Source organism: Leptosomus discolor, chromosome 12 (genome assembly GCF_034619465.1).
Source record: "Leptosomus discolor isolate bLepDis1 chromosome 12, bLepDis1.hap2, whole genome shotgun sequence".
NCBI classification, from domain to species: domain Eukaryota; kingdom Metazoa; phylum Chordata; class Aves; order Leptosomiformes; family Leptosomidae; genus Leptosomus; species Leptosomus discolor.
Window position 1 is genome coordinate 4,437,472 of NC_141402.1, and position 17,070 is coordinate 4,454,541.

General features: G+C 40.5%; 1 protein-coding gene across 3 annotated transcripts in view; it reads left to right on the forward strand.

Moving 5' to 3' along the window:
* Positions 1-17,070, forward strand: part of ABCC8 (ATP binding cassette subfamily C member 8) — a 77,912-nt gene that overhangs the window by 36,061 nt on the left and 24,781 nt on the right. For all 3 annotated transcript variants that reach the window (XM_086472272.1, XM_086472273.1, XM_086472274.1), the window contains exons 13-21: positions 959-1,064; positions 1,285-1,395; positions 3,362-3,437; positions 3,528-3,633; positions 8,324-8,359; positions 9,910-9,945; positions 12,985-13,083; positions 13,955-14,039; positions 15,252-15,332. In XM_086472272.1, coding sequence (XP_086328398.1) covers positions 959-1,064; positions 1,285-1,395; positions 3,362-3,437; positions 3,528-3,633; positions 8,324-8,359; positions 9,910-9,945; positions 12,985-13,083; positions 13,955-14,039; positions 15,252-15,332 — 736 coding nt within the window. The remainder of the gene's footprint in view (positions 1-958; positions 1,065-1,284; positions 1,396-3,361; positions 3,438-3,527; positions 3,634-8,323; positions 8,360-9,909; positions 9,946-12,984; positions 13,084-13,954; positions 14,040-15,251; positions 15,333-17,070) is intronic.

Genomic DNA, 17,070 nt, shown 5'->3' on the forward strand with positions numbered 1-17,070 from the left:
CAGGAAGCCATGTATCACTATGCTACAGAGGCATCATTTGCCTATTTCTCAACAGTTAGCCTAAGGCTAAATATTGAAATAAATTTTTTAGTCCTTGTCCATAAATTTATTTTTAGGAACTTAAGGCCTTCTGGCACTCTAGCATTTTGGAGACTTAGTTAACTGATTTCCAGCTAATTGAGCCCCTTTGATGTTGAGCTCATGATTCAATCCACTTCCTTTACAAATTTCATTTGCTGTCCCTGGGAGTAGATTAGACATACATTTTATAAAGTCAGGTACAGAGATAAAATTGATGTCATGGTCTGTTAACTGTCATAATAAAGGCACATTATCTCTCAGCTAATTCAATCTTAAGCAGCTTGTGAAGATTTTATGCCTTCTCCTTTGTTGCTGGTTATCAGGATTCCTTTTATATCTCATCTGTTGAACACTGTTCTGTTAAGTAATATTCCTTTATCATGTTACCTCACACTTCCTATTTTATCATAGCTGGTTGAATTTAGCTCACCATGTACAGATTTCGTCAGGCTGAGAGTCTTCATAAGACTGTTCAGGAGAACTGACTGTACAACATTTCAGTAACATGAATGACGTTCACTCTACTTCGGCACGTGGCTTCAAAACAAGCTGCTGTTGTAGCTGGTCTGCATCCCGCCAAACGCCTGACAAAATGTTTTCTGTGATCTCTCTGGTGGTATCAGAAAAGACTAGGCTTGAGGAGCACCTGCACAAACCATTCAAATATCATAGCTGTTGGTAGACAGCAGGGAAGGTTTTGTCAGCTTCCTTGCAGCAACTTCTCATGGCACATTTTCATTCGCCTGTACCAAAATGAAAATGAACTATGCAGCAGTCCGTGGTTGGAATACTCAGAGGTGTGCTTTATGGTAAACGTTGCAGTGAACAAAAGTTTTGCATTCCAGGCTGAGGTGTGATTCTGGTTTTTCCCTTTCAGTGTGCAAAAACTGAGTGAATTCCTGTCAAGTGAAGAAATTGGAGAAGAGCATGATAAATCTTCAGAGCTAAGAAGTGCAGATAATCACAGCAAATACCAGGCGGTGGTAAGTAATGCTCTTCAACTGCATGTGGAGTGGCTGGAGTAATTTGTACCCCAAATAAATTTTTTACTTGTCCATTTCCTACTGATTATTTCTTGCGATTGCAAAAACTCTCTTCAATATCCTGAACTGTATAGGTCATAACATGGTTGCTTGTGTTTAGGACATTTTGCTGGCACTGCCACTACTTACTGCTTATTTCTGTCTTTCTGATTTTGCTCAGCCACTTAAAGTTGTTAACCGCAAGAGGCCTGCCAGGGAGGACTGGAACAATTACAGCTCTCACATGAGAAGACCCATTAACATCACAGAAGCAGACGATTTTTGTGTAAAGGTGATATGAAGGTCACTCTAATAACACTTACTATAGCTCACTAATAGTCACTTTTGTATTCTGATGGCAGTTTCAAGTTCGAGAACCAGCATTTGATGCAAACTGTCAGGCACTTGTGCTCATGTCAGAGATTAACCTCCACCCTTCTTTTCTATGTCTTCCATTTTAAGAATTGACTAGTAACCTCTATGTTGTGATTAGCTGTATATATTCCTTAGATTTTGCTCAGCAGTTTTCTATCTCAAGTATTTAAGCCATTGGTCCTGTTCTCATGACCAAAATTACCAACTTAGAATGTAGAACAGCTCACATTGGAAGGAACCTTGAAAGATCATCTGATCCAACCTTTTGTGTATGCCAGACTCTTTGTTCCGTTTCCAATGCCTGTACAGAAAAATGGTATGAAGAAAATTAAAAAGAATTTGGTTTAGACATTCCCAACATAATCTTGTCATGGGTCTTCCCTTCCTGTTTTGGAATTCCTAGTGGCCTTTCAAGACGAAGTTAACAACTAACCCCAAGAGACCCAACTTCTTTGAAGAAAAAATTAAAATTACCCATGCCACTTTGAAGACTGCTCTTGATTTGCTATAGCAGTGGCTGGAAGTAATAAAAATCCTGATGGTTGTTATAGTGATGACACTGCTTATTTAGGAAGTCTGCTATTACATTTGCATTTCCGGCATGAGAATGAATAATTCATCTTCATGGCACTAAGTAGGACAACTGGTAGTGCTTTCAGGGTTTTTTTAGAGGCTATCATCTGACATGCTGCTTTGGTGTAGGGTCCTTCTTGAATAGACTTCCAGGAAAATAAGACAAATATTTGGGAACGGGTTTGGGGGGGGCAGTGTTGAGTCAGAAGACAGCCTGGAGTGACAACAAAGGAGTTTGTCACAAAGGAGAGGCAAGAGCAGTGACCTCTGCAAGGACAGTATCTACAAGGCCTTGCATAGAAAGCCATGACCAGCTGTAATCTTTGGCTCCATCTGCTGTCATCGTTGCCACTGGCGGCACCTGGGTCAGGGAACTTCTGCAGTTACTAAGTACTGTCTGTCTGTGGCTCATTGCCCATGAAGGGGCATTTTTTGAGAGGGGATCCTCTGACTGCCTTTGGTAATCTAGAGGGAGGAACACTGCACTTTCTTTTGCTCATTTTTTCAGGCGGTTTCCCAAGATAAGATTATCCTTTTTTCTCCAGGGTAGGATGAAAGTGTCCCATTCCGCTCTTCTGAGATCAAAAAATGTTGTACCTTGCATTTCTGAAAGGCTTTGAAGGTGTCAGTGGCTCTGAAAAAGTGAGAGAAGAGGGTCCTGTATAAATACAGGCCTTTTAAAATTGTTTCCTGTTTCCTATTTTTTACAGTATCCATGGAAATCGCCATTTAGAGTCCTGAACAGGCTTTGTTTCTTGTTTTTAGTCTTTTTCAGTGAAAACATTTCTGTATCTAGCAAAGCCTGAGTTATCTGAAAATCGTATCAGGAATACAAAGGAAAATACTGTAATAGGCAGCAACATCTAATTTCTGTGGAAAGTTCTGCAAATCTGCTTGGAACTTGGACCGTGTAATTGCTGTATATGCTGCAGTGTATTCACTGAGTGACATTCGTTGCTCTGCAAAGGACAAACCATGACCCTGTATATAATTTAATTGTGTTGTAATCATTTCACTTATTTCATGTGCACACCTTACAAATAACAGAACAAACCCTAAACAGGAACTTCTTTTTCCTCGGGAATTTTCCATCGTTTTCTTATTGTTGTGCTTGTTTGAGTTCAGAGACCCTTGTACATCAGAATATAGGCCTTTACAAAACCAGTCATTTGAAGATCTGTTTCCTGCATTGAGCAGAGGCTGGCTCTCTACCTGTGCTCAGTGTAGTGAAAACAGAAAAAATGTCTCTCACGTTGAAAAGTCAGCTCTAAAGCTAGTTTTCTATTTCTTGTTTCTCTATCTTGGCATAGATCACAAATGGATTTTTCACTTGGACACCTGAAGGTCCTCCAGCATTGTCCAACATCGATATCCGAATCCCTCAAGGTACAAAATGACATCAGATATACAGAATAAGAAGTTTTTCTGTAAGCACTTGGTAAATCAGAAGCTTATATATGCCTTCTTCTCTCACAGGTCAGCTAACAATGATTGTAGGACAGGTTGGCTGTGGTAAGTCATCTCTCTTGCTAGCCATACTTGGTGAGATGCAGAAGATCTCTGGGAACGTATTCTGGAGCAGGTAGTGCTACTTAAAAAGTCAAGCTTGAGTTGAGTAGTAATGCAGAAAAAGGACAAAATACACTCTGGAAACCTTTTTGTGGAGTCAGGGATTTTGTAGGTGTACGTTCAAGATAAACACATTACTCTAACAGTAGGGGAACAGATCAGAAAGAACCCCCAGCCAGGGTCAACCAAGCTATCTATTACATTAATGGGAATAAGTAGCCGTACTTGGGCGTTCTGCACTCCAGCAACATAACCTGAGTGAAATCATAATTAATTCCGATCCCAAATTAGTTGTCTGAAGTGTTGTGCTGCTACAGAATGGCATTTGCACTTTCAGGCCTGAGCTCGTTTCTGTGAATGGAGCTGTAAGGAGGTACTGGCTTGCCAGGAGTGGTCCCTGGCTGTGCTTTTAGATCTGCGCGCCATCCCACCACTGGTCTAGTGCCTGAGAAATGGAAGAGATTTTTCTAAGTGGCAGTGACCTCAGAGTACTCCCCCAGTACATCCTGCCTGATTTGACAAGAGGGAGGTAGTCCTGTCCTTCCCTTCTTTCCCGAGGGGACACACCAGCTGCACTCTGACAGCCAGATATAGCCTATACTTGTGTCTAACTTTTATACTGGCCATGAAGGGAGGAAAAAAAATGCTAGCGAACTCCAGCAGCTGTACTGTTGGGACTTGGTCTCTTGACCCTCAAACTAAGTGGCAGATGGTGTAATATATTGCAACTCCTTGTATGAGTTTTCCAGTAAATTACTGCCATCTCTAGCACACTGTCTTATGACTGTGTGTGAATGTTTTTGGCCTGTTCATTTTACAGTACTAGACTTCCTAGCCATACAGACTACACTTTGCCTTTTGGGATACAATTATTTGTAGGTAAAGCTTGACAAATTGCAGAAGAACCTAGAGAAACAATTAATTTTGTTTTCAACTGATTGGGAATGAAGAATGTGACTGTAAGTTGAATCCACACACTCTGATGGACAGAGGGTCATTGTTACCCGGTAGGTTCTGCACTGATTTTGTGAAGCAATTCTCACAAGTTCCTTGAGTGTTTGTGGAGAGATATTTATATCCAACCTTAATGTGTAAGCCGGTCACACTACTCAGAATTGCACATGCTATAATAGTAATAGTACAAGGAAGGAAGATTCCTTACTTTATAGGTGGGGAAAATGAAACATGGGAAGGTGACTCTTTCAGCTGGTGAGGGAGATGAGAACAGAAGCCAAAGGTCCAGAATGTGGTGATCCGTCCATTAAAACACACTTCCCTGAGCAGAAAACTGGAGTATGGTGAGGAACTGTACAGAATCCTTGCAGCCTTATTAGGTGAACTAATTTCATTTCAGCAAGGCTGTAATTTTTTACAGATGACATAACATGATTAAGAAGTGTAATTTGAATGTCTGATGCTAAACTAAAACAGATGACATGATGTTTCTGATCAGACTGTGGTTTTAAATAGCGCTTGTTTAGAAGTATGTGCTTCACAACAGTGTAAAGGTCAGAACTGGTTTTCATGTCTTCTGTATGTGCCAAAGTATCACAAGGTAGAATTCAGTTGTTATCACATTTGCTTTGCTATCTGTCAGATAGGTATAAAGGGGCTTGTGGCTGAAACAATCTTAGCACTGTAAGTGCTGGCTGCACTTGGACAGATTATGTTTTGTCTCATCTTCCAGAGCTGCTACCATGTGCACTGGTCTGATCAGAACGATAGATGCAGTCAGTGTAGGCTGCACACCTGTGCTGTAAAGCTATCAGATGAAAGCTCCCTTAATTTGATAAGAAAATACTAATGCCTGACCAGGTACAGGCAACGTTATCCCAGGTTCAATTGTCAAGTAATCACTAGAGCTCATAGCTTTAGCTCAGGCAATAAAATGTGTCACCAAAATCAGTAAGATCCTTGTTGCAGCTCTTCCTTTGTGATGAGACAAACGCTTGGGTTCAATCATTCACGTTACGGAATAGTCCTGAATTATTTTGTTCCAAATTTCCTTCCCCTTCCCTTCCTCCAAGGTCACAGCTAAGAAGATGAAGGATGCATCCTGCTGACACGTCACTCAGTGCTCAGGAAATCTGGATTCTATTCCTGGCCCTTCCCTTGGTCTAATGGATAACCTTGCACAATTCATTTCCCTCCTCTGTGCCTCCATGCTCTATTGATAAAACAGTATTAACTGCATATCATCTTTATTTGCTTTCTATAAAAATAATTTGTTTCCAAACCTTAAAAAGAAATGTAATTTATTCCTGTGCTAGGAATCGGCTAAACAGAAGTGAGCACTGGCTCATTTGTGATTTCATCTTGTTGTTTGTATTAACAGTGTGTGCCTGGAAGATCCAGCTCAGATTACTGCCCCATGTCCAAAGCAGAGAGCATCTCGGCATAAATATTTTATACTATGGTTAGAGATTAACAAAAATAGAGAAATCATTATTTACATTCTGAACAGATGGTAAATAGGAATGATTTGACTGGTTACTGAGGAAATAATTATGGTATATGCCATGCTAATTTTTTCTGGGGCAGTATCTCACTTTAAATAGTCCGAATTCAAGTCCAGGGAGTAGTTTATAGTATAAGTCTTTTTGGAGTAAATAATATCAGAAAAATTGACCTAAATGACAAATAGTTTGCTCAAAATTTATGTCATTTGTTTCACTCCCATGTGGATCTAGAGTCTTTATAATGTGAAGGAAGTGCTAGACTTGTTAAGATAGTTAACAGTACATTTTCCTCTGCTTGATGTGGAGTTGACTGTTTTCATCAAATGACAAGATTTTTAAAGTTATTTTGATGCAATAAAGTACGCTGATTTTTATAAATAGGTGTTTACTGGAGTTTTCAGAAAGACCCAGGCACTTAATTTTGTTTTACTTAAATTGGAAATAGAGATCTGAAGGCTTGAAAATCTCAGTAAGCACTTATTTGCATCTTTAGACATCCATATGCCTTGAAAAAATAGATCTAGACCTCATTATCGAACATACATTACTTTGGCATTTCAACACTGGTAGAAGATAAATGCAACCTTAATGGCCAGGAGCATGCAGGAAAGGGAGGAAAGGAGGGGTAAGGCAAGAAGTGGGGAAAAAGTGGGTTGAAAAGGCTGAGCTAAAACTCCAAATGGAGAATTAATTTTTTCCAGCTACAGAACAGAAACACAGGTCAGGGAATTGATCCACCAACACTTGCTTACGACAATTGGGGCGCTTGTGGCCATACAGCAAAAGACGGGGGTTAACAGAGGCAATCGGGACGCTGCTGCGCACCACTGCGCCCCGTGTTCCCCTCTGAGAGTCGTGCTGGGCCCTGGCTTCTGAGTGCAAACTGGAGCGGAGTTGCCCGCCTGCAGTAAGCCCGGGGGGATTGTGCCAGCCACGAGGGGCCCTGGCTGAGCGTTGCCGCTTGGGCTACGCTGATGCATTTAGGAGCTGCACAGCTTTCTGCCTGTCTCACAGGCTGGTGTAGAAGAGCACCGTCGAGAGGGAGCCACTGTCGTGCACAAATACTACATGTCCCAAGTTAACCGGGGTGTTCCCAGGTAGAACGGATGCCCGGCCTTCTGCAGGGTGGTCCACGAAGCAGGAACCGATGTTTGTTGTTCAGGGTCCTTGTGTTGTGCATGGAAGGGCTGGAAAAGCTGTTTCCTGCCTCAGCCCGTCGGTAGATTCTGTAAACGATGTGTTGCTGCTTAATGCTATGCAACAGGTTCATTGGTTTTTAGAGAAGGTGCCACTGAGTTCACAGTCACTAAAGACCAGTGAAGTGTGAGCTTTTTGGAAAAGCTTTGGTCAGTATGCTGACTTTTGACGTAAAGATACTAGTGGCTGGCTGGCTCTCAAAGTCTGCGGTAAATTGAATTTAGATACGGCCGTTACGTACTATGCGTTAACTTTTTGAAAGTGTCTGAAACCAACCTTGGAAGCTGCGGGTGTGGTTTTCATTCCTGGCTATCTATAAGCAAATGGTGTTAGCACAAAGTTCATGAGACTGTTCTCTTCGAAGCGTGAAAAACTTTGTCCCTCCTTGATGTTGTTTATACTGCTTGACACGTAGATTTTTCGTTCTTTTAAGTGGAACTGAATTTAGCGTCAGTAGTAAGTATGGCCAGTCAGCCTGTCAAAACAACTCTGTCTGCGAACGTCTTGGTACATGTTCAAAAGCAGCAAAACCAAAACCTGTCCATCCCTCAGACCTGCCCACACTTACTTATACAGGCACATCCCCCAAGGATAGATCGCAGCATGTTGCAAGTCAGATGAAGGTGGGATTTGGGGCTCAAATGAACCCCTTATATGCTGCAGAGGTGCAGTACTGCCATGGAAAAATACAGTATCACAAATTATCAGTTTGTTTTCCCTGAAAATGTGCTTTTTTTCTAAATGGACCTGCATTGTTGTTTCACACTAGGATTTCTCAGTTCTGTTTGCACCTCCAGGACAGAGTGGAGGTGATTTTATTTGTTGTGTCAAATTCAGTGTTTATAAGGAAAACAAACTATCACCAAATTTTTTTTGACTGGTAAAATCAAGTCGGTTTGTGTAGAAGGAACAGATGCTGCGCTGCAGCTCTGTGATAAATACTGTTTGCAGTCTGTGCACTAAGTGGAATTTAATAGTTTTTCTTTCTGGGGCAGATTGCCTGTGCTTACTTAAGTAAACAATCTTTGCTTTCTGTTTGTGATGCAGCTGTACTTCTGACAGTGAGACGGGGGAAGATGTCAGGTATGGTATTGTATTGGTCTTCCTACTACAACGTTTGCGATGAAAGGAACCAGTTTTCTAAAATCTATGCTTAAGATTTTCAGAGTCAGAATTCTGAATATCAATGAAACTTTCACTGTATTAATTAGCTTAGGATACAATTTTTGAAACCACATACATGACATAGGAAAGGAAGAGCTAAATTTCCTTTATGAAAACATTGCCTTTCGGCAGTTATGAAAATTGTACGTCTTTGAAAATCCTTCTCTTAGACTGAACCAGATTATTCCCTAATGCTACACTTAAGATATAATATCAAGTATTGCTTTAAAGGTTTCATTTATTAAAGCAAATTCTCCCCGTTACCCTTCTCTTCATTTTTTACATCTTGTCATAAGTTTATTTTCTCACCTAGCATTCTTCAGGCACGCACAAACTGAGAAGTGTGAGGAGCAGCAGATTAGTCCATCTGTTGGCAAGGGATCCTTGCATGGAAATTATTTTTACCTGATTAACATAGCTCAGTTTGGACTTTGGGAATAGCTACCAAATCAACTGAGAGCAAAGCTTTCTGACATGGTTGTCATTTTAGTGGGACGCACAAACTTCCAGAATGGTAAACTTTGTGAAGTGACAATCCTATCCCTGATGAAGTTGGTGAGAACTTTGTTACTGAAGTCGGTAGAGGAAAAAGTCTTACAGTGTCCCTTTTCTTGACTTACGCTAAACTGTGTGTCTTCTGCTGTCCAGAATATTTTCTTGGTTCTGTGATGCACGAACAGTTCTGCTGCCTTTTCTTTAGATTTATCAGCCTCTTCTCTCCCATTTACCTTATTTCTCAGACTTGTTACCTGGTTGTCAGACAGAGTCCTGCAGAGCTTCTGCTCCCATCCGTGTGTAGTATAAGAGAGACTTTGATGTATCTAACAGCTGAGTCTTGTGGTAAAGGATACTGGAAATCTCACAGTTCTTTCTGTATAAGAGAGACTGCAATTTATGGGGCAAGTTAAAGTGAAACTATCTGAACCCTTTAAGATACAAGAGAAATATGATCAGAATTAGACATTCACGTGTTTGAAACGGTTGTGGGCATAGACAGCAAACAGTAAGATAACATGCACAACAGTGTGGCAAGCACGTTAAAAAGTAGGAAAGAATATTAGACTGTACGAAACAATTACCTGCGTTATTCTGAGAACCCTCGTTATATTGAGTACGTGCTGCAGGAATATGTCTGGTGGTTTTGTTGCACTGGCATCCTGTAGAACATTTTTGGTGTTCTCGGAACAGAGAGTGTTTTGAGCCTAAAGTCTTATGAGGTCTTGAGTATTTGCTCGTAGGTGTTGAATACTTTCTACAAGGTTGTTTAGCGCTTCTCAAAATTGAAGCTTGTGTGGGTCAATATCATGTAGCACAGAATGGTAGCATGCTTAAAAGAGTTTTGTTTCTGTTATGCAGTCATTTTGTTGTATTTTTAATTACAGCATAGTGATAGTACTTTCAGGTATTATTTGCATTGTCTAAAATAATTGAATTTTTTTTTTTAAACCCCATGTGTTTGTTTTCTGCAGCCCAGAGAAAGAATCTCCTGTTGACACGGAATTCAGGTACAACTCTAAAAACTAGTGGGAACTTCCAGAGGTCCCTTCCAGCCTCAGCCATTCTGTGACTCTGTGAACATTATTCAGAAGTGTCTGCACATAATGAGTTGTTCCTCCTTAGAAGGCAAATGGGTTGTCTCTGTATGCAGCTACTGCAACTAGCAAGCAACGCTTGCAGTTTAATAATGGTAAAAAAAGTATGCTTCTGAATACTCAGGACTGGCAATATCAGAATGCTCTATTGCCTGCCATCAGGCTGCAATAGTATACGATAATAGCATTGGACAGGACAGTACACATTTCTCTCCTATCTGGAGAACATTTGATTTTGACTTGTTGACTGATATGAGGAATTAATGAGTTGTCAAAATAATCAAGATAAAACTGTAGCCGGCAATCCGAAACACACAAGAAAGGCTTTGCAACGTATTATTTCCTCTAACATTATAATCATAAATCCGTTGCATTTTAAGTTCGTCTGTTTTCTTTTAAAAAATCGCCAATGTCTCATACTTAGTAGGCTTATCAAGGCACTGAGATTCATATATGAATGTCCTTTAGCTAGTCTTATTTTCAGTGATCTTGAATGCGTACTGAACCTACTGGACTTAACAAAATTAAATGTGAAGATAGATTAATAACTTTAAACAAACAATCTTGACAATGTTATTTCTGATTCTAAGTTAATGAACAGGCTTGATCCTGTATTAGCCAAAGCACATAGTCTCCAGGGAGCTCGGGCACAGTTTTCCCTATTTATTGTAAGGCTGGATTTTGCTGTCTGTGCCTCTGTGGTAATTAAGAGGCTATGGTTAGCTATAGTGTGTTATCAGAGGAAAAAAACTACACTCCGTTGATGAAAATGTATGTTTGTTTATGCTGCCTGGGAGTAGGAGGCAATTATTTCCACCTGCAGAATAAATTCCTTGTAATCCTTTGTCTCCTAAGCCCTTTGTTTGCATCCAGTCTTTTAAGTGTGAAACCTTAGGTTGAAGGCAGGCTTTCAGAGAAAGTGTTGCATGCTCTGTTTCTGGATTTTTGGGACACATGTCTCACAGTTTCAGTAAAAGTTGTTTGATTGCCTCTCTACTGTAGAAGCACTGTGGACATGCAATAGATATATCACAGGCACTTGCAAGCTTTTTGCTTATGTCAAAATATGATCTGCCCTGATAGGTCATGCTAGTGTCAATTTGCAATTTAAGATTAATTTAGAGGAGCTCACTAAATTCTAAGTCCGTAATGAATTTTGATGAGCTCGTTGCTTGTTCCTGAATTCCTTGAAGTAACTAGTTCTCACTGATGGCCTAAAAGCAGAACGTAAGGCAAACATGAACGGTGTTCCCAGGCATTGTGCTGGTTCTCAGCACGGAGCGCATTTTAGTGGCACTGCCCCTGTCTTCAGTGAACAAAAGAACACTTTTTACAAAAGTTGTAAAAACATTTTCCTCAAAACTTTGCTACTAATTTTTCAAAAAATAAATCAGAAGTAACTTTTCAGTCAGATTGGGAATTAAGAGCAGCCAAGCACAGCTTGAAGCAATGAAAAGGTGGGGAAGGGAATTCATGTTCATCTTGGAATGCTCAGAGCAATTTTTTCTCAATTATTGGGATGAGAATTTCATACTAATTGAAAAAATGCTTCCCTCTTGAGGCAGAACTGAATGCTGCTTGAATTAGATTTTGGGACCGTCAGCTGGGCTGCCTAGGGGATTTTTTTCTGTCTTTTTTTGTTTGTTTCATTTTCTAATAAAGAAAATTCATAAAACATAATTAAATTCTAATGAGCCAACAGGCATTTGAACTTGGAAGCATGTTAGCAAGGTAGTGTAACTGGGTGTTCTTTCAGGTCATCAAGGAAAATTGGATCCTATAATGACTTCTAAGCAAGCTTAGTGAAAGCCTGAAAAAATGAGCAGGGCAAGTGACCTTAACTCCTGATCAAAAAAAAAAAGATAAAAGGCCTGGTGTATTTTGGCAGCTCATGGTTTGGACTGTGTTCGGATCCAACTAGAAGGAGGCTGCTGTAGTGGCTGTCTAGCAGACAAAGACTATGTTTGGGTGAGAGGTCCTATCTTTTTATTGGATTAGGTGATGAAGCTGGAAAGAAAACAGATAGGCTTTTAGGCGTGTGATCCCTCTTTTGGCCCTTTTCTGGAGAGACTGTGATATGCCAATGAGTTTCTCAACAGTATCAGTTGCTCTAATAAAAAGCGTTGCCTTTCTCCCAGCTCTGCCTTGCTGAGGTCCTTAGTGCACAACAGCCAACAAAAGCCCTGCTGCTTCACTAGCAGGCAGATACTTTTGTTTTTAAATAGTAGTAACAATAATCCCTATGAAATAAAATATGCATGGTGAGATCCTGTCGACCGTACCTCATAAGTTGTCCCTTCTGATGATACATTATGGGGGCAATTCCACTGGGGGAAATTCAGCAAGTGTTTTTTGTCTGTGTTCTCTTTTCGTGCCTTCATAGACATAGGAAGATTTTTGCCTATGAGCACACATTTACTTTGTGACTCAAGTGCTCTTCTTAGAATGGGGAAAATAAATGTGATGAGGGCAGGGGAATTGCCTTTGTGCGTGTTTGGAGTTTTTATTTTTTTTTAAACACCTTAAAAATATCTCTTTAGAACATCCCTCCTGAAATGTGTTGCCTAACTAGTGATCTGATATACATTTGATTTTTATTAGTCTGTCCAAACAGAGCTGAGATTCAGTCTTTGGTAATGTTCTTCCTGCCATCGCGCTGCTCAAGAGGCAGCTTTACTGAGCTAGCCTCCCCAGAACCCCCTCACAGCAGAAAAAGAGGGAAAACCCCCTGAAATTCAGATAGGTGAACAATTTCAGTATTCTGTTGGAAACTGAACATCTTTTCTATTTTCATAATGGGAGAGCTCTTGTCTGTCCTAAAGAAATGAAAGACGGCATTTTTGAAGACATTATCAGTTGCTTCCTTTACAAGAAAATGATTTCCTAAAACACCTACTGCATTGGTAAACTGGGAACTCCATGTCTTCTTTTTTTTTTCCTTTTTTTCCCCAGGAAAAGAGGATCAGTAGCATATGCATCACAGAAGCCTTGGTTGCTCAATGCCACAGTGGAAGAGAATATCACATTTGAAAGCCCTTTTAACAAACAGAGGTAATGGGTTTCAGCACTGTTCCATGCTTTACTCACCTTTTAGCTAAATAATGGAGTTGCGTAGGTCTCACTTCACACATGGGTCCCCATCTCCCTCTAGTAACAAACGTACTGCGCCTGCCTGAACATGACAAAAGACCTTGAGTTCTGCGTGGTCCCCCTTTAACCATGTGTTTCCTGAAGGACACAAGGGACAGAGTACGGTCGCACTTGTACCCAAGTGTAGGAGTGTTTCCATTTCCAAGGACCGTGTTTGTCTGGCATGCAGTATTCTCTTCTTACACTGAATTGACTAGTTTGGCTGACTTAGAAGGATGTTAGCCGTTTGGGAGTGGGAATGCTGTTTATTACAGTTTCAGTGTTTGGTATATGGTGAAGGATTACTGAGCTGCCTTTTTATCCATATAAATGCCCACCAAACATTCTAAAATATTTAAAAGTTAATTGCTGGTATTCCACCCCCCCGCCCTTAAAAAAAAAAGTGGTTGGCTATGTATTCACATCCTACACACATATTTTTTTTTTCTGTCATTCTTGGATATTGAAACAAGAAACAAAGGCCCTGGGCATGAAAAAGGTTTAGTGCTGAACAATAACAATACATCATGGGAGAAGTTGTGCTTGTTTTGCCTGGTTTTAACTATTAAATATTTTTAATTGGGAAGCTGACATAAGATGCTTTTTGTTAGCTGAAGTATTTTTTACTTGCCTGTGACTGAAAGAGATCCCATTAGAACAATTAGTGGCTAACAAATACGTTTTCCACTGTGTGATTTTTCCAGCTGGTTAATTTTTGTTCCTCTGCAGGTAGGAAATGTGCTTCTTTAGCAGTATCTGTGTGGATTTTGCGTTACCTTTTTTGTTTCCGCAGGTACAAAGCAGTAATTGATGCTTGTTCCCTCCAGCCTGATATTGACATTCTGCCTCACGGAGACCAAACTCAGATTGGAGAGAGGGTCAGTAAACAGCTACAGGCTTCTATTTTTGTTTTAAATGTATAGAGGCATTTTTATTATTTTGTTGTGCGCTTAAAATCTTACTGTTTATTTGGCAACAAAGGTAATCTTTTAGTTAAGTGTACGTTTGGGTCATTAGTCTGAAAGCTTGTTGCTTAGTAAACATGGAAACACTGTCATTTATGCGAGATGCAATGATTTAAATGTGCTGCTATCAGAATGCTTGACTAATTCTGCAGCCTCTATCCCAGATATCCTGACTTCCCAGTGCATTTTTTTGTTTCTTTAGAAGTAACATAAAAATAAATAATTCATAGATTTTTAGAGCTCGTAATTTAAAAAGGACAGACATTTTATCAATGGCAAACTAAGCTTTATGACATCAAGGAAGATTAGGGAGTGACAAGGAAGGAAATAGAAGTCTCAAATTTGTAAACAACTTACTCTGGCACCGTCGCAAACAAACAAAAAAACCCCAGCTGCCCTCAAAACCAGAACAAGCCACCCCACACAAGGGTACCTTTCCATGCCTACGCTCCACACTGGCTACCATGTTAATTTTAAATGGATTAGTTCCTAACCCAATTCATTGTGTAGCCAAATGTTTTTTGACAGAAGGAGAGAGGTGGAGGGGAGGAAGAAGGTGGGGTAGTGTCTTTTGGCAGCAGTATTGGCTTTTGAGAGCTTAAGGTGTTTGTGAAACTGCAGGTGATCACAGGAAGGGTAAGTAACTCGGAGCAGGGAACTAAGGGCCGAAAACAAGTACGATAGCAACCAGGTAGTGTTCGCCTCAGCATGGTCTGACCTCCCAGCTAGCAATTACTGATTAGAGTATATAATGGAGCTGATACGGTATGGCAGCATACAGCTATAAAAATAAATAAAACCCAGGACACAGCCAGACTCATAAGGTTGACTTTTGAGTTGAAGTGTAGTTTAGGCTGCCTGCAGAATATCTATGCCACCTACACCCTTATGTCACCACAAACCATTAAACATTTCCTGTCCCTCTGGTATGTATAGAGAAAAGCTCCAGACAGAGTGCTCTGGCTCTGTGTGCTGTGTTCCCAGCTGAATTGCAGGCCCACACTTTTAAAAATTTCTCTGGGTTTCTTTGTCCGGAAAGTCTTCTGTGGGTAATACAACCAGAATATGAATATTCAGTTGATGTTTTTATCACTGCCTGATTGTTTTTCTGCTGCTTATTTCCAGGGTATTAATCTGTCTGGAGGGCAGCGCCAACGCATCAGTGTGGCAAGAGCACTTTACCAGCAGACAAATGTTGTGTTCCTGGTGAGTAGGTGCCATTATGTTTATGCTCCAAACAGAAGCACGAGATACAAGCATTTAGAGTATTTCATAGGTAACACACGCAGACCTTGTGCTTCACTGAGCTAAGCCAAATGTGCACTGTTTATTTTATATTCGTTGTTAGCTAGCCTGCAGGTAAGAAGCGTTTTGTAGCTGCTACAGACAGGTAGGTATTAGGATATGAATTGAAATGCTGATGCTTTCCCTGTCAGTCTATTGAAATTTCTTCTTGACCCTTGTGTTTATCTTTGGTACTTAGAAATTTAATAGTCTCAGCTGAATTAATGAAATTCCTAAGCTGTCTTAGGCCTAAAATTAATGTTGTCCTGTGTCTGGGGTGTTTCCTTTCTGCCACAAACTAAGCTGTCTTCCCACCCTGAACTGCTTATTGCATATCCTGTCCCAACTTCAAAAGAAGTGCTGTGGAGAAAGGAGTGAGAGCAAGCGCTAAAAACTTAGTAGGTGGGAAAACAGATGCATCCTACATGCTCAGTAATAGTGAGCTTGCTGGCTCTCCAATTTAGAACTTCCTTCTTAAGCTCAGTTTTCAAGGAGCTTTGAATCCAGCTCTTATGACAGTGAGATGTGAGTCACATGGGATTAGAAAAGCTGTGCACGTTAGAGGTCATCCCTGAAAGTCTGGGAGGTTACTTAGGCCTTTCCCTGTAATGAGGCTGATCAGTATGTGCTTGCTTCATGTGTGGGGCATTTCCAGGCAGTGACCAGAATGCAGGAGAGGAGAGAGCAGTTGGACTAGGTGCTGCAAATCAGCAGATCCAGTGTTGGGCTGTAACTTGGTTTTGTTGCTTATGTCCTTTTGTGCAGGACACTCAATAGCCTGCTAATAGTTGTGGCTTCTCTTATGGTTTGATAATGTGAAAGCACCTGCAAATAAATTTTCCAGTTGTTAATCTTTCAAAAATAATCAGGAATCCTATATGTTAATATTTGCAAACACTCAGTTCTTTTAAGACTGGTTTTATAAGCAAATGCTGATGAAACTTCTCTCTCACAAGCGTGCACCTCATTCCATAGCCTTTCGTATTCCGTAAACTTCTTGTGATCACCGCAAATGTGGAAGAAAAGGTCATGTGATAATTAATTATGTGTTTTATTCCAAATGACATTCATTCACTCAGTATGTTTTATTTGTCATATGTCAATCTAGTCCTGTAACATGAACTGATTTTTTTTCAGGCGTCTTTGAATCAGCACATCATTATAATCCTAGATGGTGAGTGCCGCCTTAAGGAGCAGCCTCGCCTGACTCCCCAGTGCCATGTCGTGCTCTGTGAACGGGCATTTGCTGTTCGCAGAAGTGCAGCATTGCGTACAAGTGGCTGTGCACAGCCTCGGGGCTCAGAATGGAGTGTAGGTCAGTGCCAGGTCAGGAGAGCGCAGCAGTAAAGCTGACAACATACGTCCTTGCTCAGTGAGCACAATGCACTCGCAGTTGCATGCACATTTTTCAGAATAAATTCTGTGTCATGGTTGGAAGTTACTGTGTTTCAAAAGCACCTTAAGCGCTCTATGTTATGATGTTCTGATTTATTAGAATTTCAGTGGTCATATTTATCTTACTGCTGATCTTGGATACTTTTGGTTTGGCAGATACATGAAGGCAACAATACTAAAGTATCTAATGCAGTCACTATATGAATTGTTGGAAAATGTAAGGGAATAAAAGTTCAAGGGAATTTTCTAAAGCACTCACCTCTTG